The sequence below is a fragment of the Geospiza fortis genome, unplaced genomic scaffold (genome assembly GCF_000277835.1).
Source record: "Geospiza fortis unplaced genomic scaffold, GeoFor_1.0 scaffold25, whole genome shotgun sequence".
NCBI lineage: Eukaryota > Metazoa > Chordata > Aves > Passeriformes > Thraupidae > Geospiza > Geospiza fortis.
This window is the reverse complement of record NW_005054423.1, coordinates 390354-397048: the sequence shown is the minus strand read 5'-3', so window position 1 is coordinate 397048 and position 6695 is coordinate 390354. Positions and strand designations below refer to the sequence as shown.

General features: G+C 40.0%; 1 protein-coding gene across 1 annotated transcript in view; it reads right to left on the bottom strand.

The window, feature by feature from the left end:
- Window positions 1–1433: 1433 nt before the first annotated feature.
- ZNF704 (zinc finger protein 704) overlaps window positions 1434–6695 on the bottom strand; it is a 69695-nt gene continuing 64433 nt past the window's right edge. The window contains exons 7-8 of the mRNA XM_005426749.3: window positions 5963–6057; window positions 1434–4368 (exon numbers count right to left, since the gene is read on the bottom strand). Of these exons, the coding sequence (XP_005426806.1) occupies window positions 4257–4368; window positions 5963–6057 (207 nt within the window). The 3' untranslated portion in view covers window positions 1434–4256. The remainder of the gene's footprint in view (window positions 4369–5962; window positions 6058–6695) is intronic.

Sequence of the window (6695 nt, the reverse complement as noted above, 5' to 3'; positions counted from 1 at the left end):
ACTCACAGCGATTGTCCTGGATTCTCAACAGGGCCATTTCAGCTGGCCCCAGGCCACAGCAGGTAATAAGAGAACCACCCCAATGCACTGGATCAGAATGAATGACAAAATGAAATTAGTGCCAAGAACATCTGGGACACTGCATGGAGCTGCAATCTTTTGTGCAGATTCTGCAAGAGCTTTTGGCTAAAGCTTTACCTCCTGTTGTGCTGCCTATCTAGTCATCATTGTGAAAAACAAAAGGGACAAGGAATAAAGATAACCAATGACTGCAAGGAACCTGTAAATAATTAGACGGTTAACATTCATACCAGGGTATGGATGCGGGAAAAGTAATCTGACAGACAGGCATTCTGCTCAGCTTACTCACACAAGCAGGGCTGACCTGCCAACAGGTACATGCTAGGTGATGACTGGTATTGGTTAAGAGTGTAAACTTGCAAATTGGAACAGAAACTTTACTCACTTTGCATCTTGTATTTCCTGTTGTGTTTGTGCAAGGCACTAGAGAATCAGGCACATTGTTTTGTGTGGAAACCCTTTTATGACTAAGATGATCTGAGTTTTAACGTTCAATAGCTTCATAGAGGAGCTGCTGGAGCACAGTCTGTATTAAAAATTGCCATTACAATTTCCCACTTCTAAAATTATCTCGTTTTCCAGATCTTTTGGGGAATGGGGTGAATGGGGAATTGGGAAATAGCTTTGTTTTAACAAAAAAATATTTTTCTTTTCCTAAAGAAAAATATTTGGGATGAGTATGGTTGATCTCCATGCTGATACTGATGCTAGCAATTTATGTTACCAACATCAATAATATTAACAATAAAACAGATCCTTAAATTTTTATATCAAGTTCTGGTTCTTGACACAGATGAACCCCCATCCAATTCCCTGTAGCACACAGACACTGCATGATGTGTTCAAGACATTCCTTCTGACTTCTCTGGGAGGTCAGAGACAATGACCTACCTCCCACAGAGAAACCAAAAACTGGAACTGCCATCACATGTAGTGATGACAACAAATGACCACAGCACTCAGGCTAGCTCCTCCTCAGGAGAACAAAGAAATCTGACTGGTTTGGACTGGTCAGTGCAGAAGTGTGAGATAAATCAGGTGTTAGGAGGACAGCAACACAGCCCAAAGCAACACAGAAGCAAGAGACTGAAAAATGGAAGCGATTACTCCAGATTCTGATCAGTACTGCCAGCAGCAGGAAGGCTTAGCTGACTTTTCTGTTCCTGCTGGTTGTGTGAGGATCACAGAGGGGATCTCAGCAGGTGCTGAGCTGCTCGTGCAACACAAGTTAACTGGAGCTCAGAGCACAAAGTGACTGCAGAACTCTCTGTGCACGGCCAGGCTGTCACCGGCCTTGCCTCACACACAGAACCTCGACAGATGCCTGCTTAGGAATCAAAATGCCACAGCCAGAAGATCCAAAACTGATTTAATATAAACCGCTGATTAAAGGTTGAGTAAAAATACTGGTAATTTAGCTTTGTCCTGCAGGATTTATCAATACCTTCTGACTCATTAACACCAACTTTCTCTCCAACTTTGATGGTTTGTGGCTTTAGTCCTTTATGTAATCCATATTCAATTTGTACCAGAGGGCAATCTGGTCTGGCAGCAAAACCATTCTTCTGTGCAGAAATTTATAAAGAATAATCTTATTACAATAATTCCTAAAGTGCCCTCGGGAAAGTTGCTCACAATGCCATGACATTATAGAAACAACATACAATCTGATACATTATTTTCAAAAAAATCCTCCAAAGCAAAAAGGAGGTGAACAACAAATATATAGGCAAATACTGTTAGTCCAACAACAGTTGAATTATGGAACGCTTTATGGTCTTGGAGTGCCCTTAAAATGGGAGGTGGGGAACAAATTGGCAGGAATATCTTGGGAAAGTCCCAAATTTTTTATGTTTTATCAAAGTAAGTACACCATCAGCAAACCCAGTGTTTGAAGATGAAATGTCTATGAATTACCATGAGGTATTTAACCATGGAAATTGAAAAAATTCAACATGTAAAGAAAATCCATGTTTTACTAAGAGGAAAGAAGATAATACAGTGTCTATGTATATCCACTGACCCTTAGTGTCTTTTTTTCTATTTGTTAAGAAAACAATCTTTCTCTTCCCTGTTAATTTCAGATTTTATATACACATATAAAACTATATAATATATATAGTTTTACATGTATATAAACACACACATAAAAAATACTCATACACACTCACATGTGTATATATATCTCAGGGTCTTACTGTATTTCAGAGTCTGTTTTTCTTTTTTTTCTGTGACTTAGAGAACACAATTGGGTAAAAAATCAAGTAATTGCATGCATGCAAGCGTATCTTGCCACTTGTGCATGTAAATTACACAATTTTTAAATAACTGCAGAAATAGCATGCTCAAATTAGGCACCTGATTGCCCAATTAACTTGCTCCCAGAAAATCAGATGATAACCTTCAGTAGCTCCTATTATAGATTCTTCTTTTCACTGCTACCCTATGGAATCCACAGTGTATATTCCAAACAACTGCATTGTTATTTTGTGCTTTTACACAGACACAAGCAGCGCTACACACTTAATAAAGCTATCAAGTGAACTTTGGACCAGATTTTAGAAAGTTGCTTAGATACTTAAAAGTCCTCTTAAGAGAATGAGCCAGCTTAGACAATTAAAAAAAAATAGAAAAATATTTGGTCTAATTTCAACTGTTTCAAATGTTATGGAAAAAAATAACCCAGGCATTTGTGGCCCTTCAGCCTCTATTAATAGGCAAAGTTTTGCTTCTGAGTCTTTGATTTTTTTAAGGTGTATAAGTATTATTTTGCCATATACATTCACTTCCTAGTAAATCCTTCCTTTATTTTGCATTTTGAAATAATCATTAATTAACAGTAATTTGATACAAGTGGACACAGAACACCAGGCTGCTGCACTCCAGTGTATACCTCTTAATGGACAAACTGAAATACCCAAATCAATCCAAGTACTGCAAACAGAGAAACTCATTAATTCATCTATCAAAATGAGTTAAGAAATGGTCTTTTACCACAAATATGCTGCTCCTTTGCTGTTGTACTTCTTTTTCTGAGATGATGTTGTGGAAAGAGGGTATTTTCTTTTCTCTACCAATTTTTTGCATCAAATAAATCTTAGTAACTTTAAAAGAAAAAGCTGAACAAACCATTATCTTAACAACAATCTCTGAAATAAGAGAAAAGGAATTAAAAGCAGAACTGCTGGGCTGGATCGTTTCCCTGAATTAGGTATTACATATAATCCTAGTGGCTGCATTTACCAGTTCTTCACAGGCCTCCTGCAGCAACAGCTGTGCTAGTCCAACTGTTCATCCCCCCTCAGAAAGGGGAGAGTAATAACAAAAGCTACTGGAGCCCCCTTATATCCTTGTGGGTTTCAACCAAGCATCACCGTATTTCTTCCCTCAGACTTCTCGTGACAGTATCTGCTGGTGACTTGCCATTGCTGCTTTTCTTCCTCTAGAGGATCAAAATCCAATTTGGTACTTAAATTACTTTGTTCCACTCCACTGATCTGTGCCTCTTTTAAAAAACTTCCAGGAGTGCTGCTTGTCCTTCTTGCAAAATCAGCTTTGCTTTTCTCCTATAAACAATCAAACGAAAATCCCAACTCTTCCCCACATGCCCTTTTCAAAAATATAATCATGATCATTTATATCAGGAGAATTATTTAGCAGTCTCCAGTCTTAGTACAGCTTTTGTTGAGAAAACTGTAGCTTATATGACTCTGAAGTGTTTATTAGAAAGCTTTCAAAAAGAGATCTTCGTTTCAGGAAAAGAAAAATTGTTCAGTTTAGCAAATACAGACGTTCACAGCAGAAAGACTGAAATGGTTAAAAATGATCCTAGGGAGCAAGCAGCTCACAGAGTTAGCAAAATAATTAACATTTTCCTTTTTTTTACAGAAGAACACTAATAGCTGCTCTGGTTTCCACACTTACTGAGACAGATTTTGTTGTGTGGTCTTGGTTTTGCTTTTTTGCTCTATTGCTCCACACAGGTTTTAGTTAGTGCTTCTCCTTGGCTACAAGTGCTTCATTTTGAAATACAAAGCTCTTAAAAAAAAACCAACAAAACAAACAAAACAAATAAAACACCCCAAAAAACCAAAACCCCCAACACCACATCACTGGAGGGGAAAATGGGAAGTGTTGTCCTCCCCCTCCCCAAATCCTCTGCATAATTTCAATGGTTAGTCGATGAACCTTTGGCAGGCCTTCTTCCACCGGCAGGCAGTGCACCACATATCTCTGTTCTCCATCCCGTAGACCTTCCGACACTTTTTCCCCTCCCCTCTAGGCTTCCTGTCAGAGAGAAAGGGAAGCTCGTTAACCAGATGCTTTTGTAGTTTTGCTTTTCACCCTAAGACCAGGACAACAAACTCAAAGGAGTGCAGGAGGCAGAGAACCCATGGCCTTTCATGGGGCTTGGCCTGGTTTCATTCCAGCTGGGAGCTGATGAAGTGACAGACACATGTATGGCTGTGACTCCATCACTCTCAGGGACCAGGCCTTCTCCTTGCCTGGCTTCCACAGCAGCTGCTGAGCCTGCTCCTCTGCTCCTGGATGATCCCAGGAACATGCTGCCCTGACTTTAACCAGCAACTAAACCTGGACTTAGTGAATTATACTTCAGCCACATGAAGTGCCAAGCTGTAGTGGGCAGCCACAGCTGTTCCACAATACAGGCCAGGCCATGTCAGGCTGAAGTGCTGCAGAGCTGTGGTAAAATATTTAGGAAAGCTCAGAGCAGCAGACTTTGACCATCAACAGGTATCAGCTATGCCAAAGCAGAGAAAAGCTACCAGCTCCTAACCTTGCTGGTCCTTCCTGCAGTTTGCTCTGAGCTCATTGACTGAAAAACAACAGAGTGAGTGGGAAGTTTTATCCCTGCTCTCACTCGCAGCACATTCTTGTGTGCACCTTCTCTGTAGTGCCCAAAGCCAGCAAGGTGGGCAGCACCTGCTTTTAAAGCTGTAACAATTGTCCTGTTTTCCATCTTACAACCACACTGGAAAGATCACAAGTTTAGAAAATGATCCAAGTAACTGTAAAAATGGATTTTTTAATTCAACACACAGCAAGACAGCAAACCTGAGGAGCAATGCTTCATTCACCAACGTTCACTACTGCAATGCCACCCGTCCCAGAATCTTTAAACAAAGTAACTGTACCAACAGAACTGTTTAATACCTGTTTTACATGCTGCATGGCACACATGGGATTCCTTTCTTGCATACCCACATATTTTTTGATAACTGAACATTAATTAATGAGCACAATCCATGAATTGGGAAGATCCCAAGTTTGGTTTGTAGCATATGCAATGATCTGAGAGTCATGAGGAAAATGAAAAGCATGAAATCTTTTTGCCTCATTTTGGGGCACAGTCACCTTTAGGACTGTGAGAAATAAGGAGTTTCTTTACTGTAAGAAATTTAGCATTACAGTCTGATTTTTTAACCTTTTTGAAGACTTTAAAAGTAGATTCTGGTCAAATATCAGTTAAATTTAGTGGTAATGAATGCCGCTTGTGTCTAGGAAGACAAGGCATAAAAAGCTTTGCCTTAGTCTAATTTATTGTAATACAGGGCTTCTTCTAGTTCAATTGAAGCCAAATGCCATTCTGACTGAATGGTGATAAACATATAAGACAGTCCAGTCTTTCAGGGAAAAGTGCAAAACCAGACAGTGCACCTGAACTTTACCTTTGATGGCAGTGAAAAGAAAAATAGGTTCTGAACGCTTACTCTGAAGAGCTCTAGCAAGAACCTGCCTGACAAGTGCAATCAGGGTTGCTGGTGGGCTTTTTCTGATCCTCTGGCCACTGACAACTTATTTACAGAATACCCTCCAGGCTGTGAGGCTGTAGTGTCAGCAGGAGCTAATGGTCCCATACCTCAAGCCAAATGCTGCTCGAGGCGGTGATGAAAGAACTGTGTGGGTCTGTTTCTGCTCTCCACTCCCTGCAGCACGATTATGGGTTGGTGAGACCTGTCAATACAGACAAAAAAGCTGCTTACAAAGAACATACACATATGAATGCAGTATAAACACTTTTTCCAAGAAAATGCAAATTATGCTGCATGGTGGCAAGGATACCCAGGAAAGGTGACTATACAACATACAAGCATGATTAAGTGAAACATTAATTTAGCATTAGGTACATTACATTAACTTCTCTTTGTTTCTCTGTATTTCTAGTCATCCTCCTAGAGCAATCCAAAATACAGATCAGCATCACTGAAGGTTTTGAAAAAGACAAGAAATACATCCATTCTTATTTAAAAACTCTGAATAGCTCTTATGAAAACCTTCTCTAATTTAAGCAAAGAAAATAACTGGAAAAATAAACTCTGTCCTGTGCTGAGATCAATACCAAAAGTCTCCTATGAAATAAAGGGATTTCACTTGCTGCTCCTGACTGTCACTTGGCACTCTTTGTGGAGAGACACCTTTGGAGAAGAGGGTTTGTTGAAGAGCACTTCCAGTGGGGCCTCTCGAGGTTTGACAGGCCGGGAGCACAATGCAGCTTCTGATCAAAGTTGCTAACAAGATGTATCTCCTTACCCCACACAGTAAACCTTCTCAGCAGGCGTCCTCTTTGTGAATATTTCCAAGGGAAGGGTGTA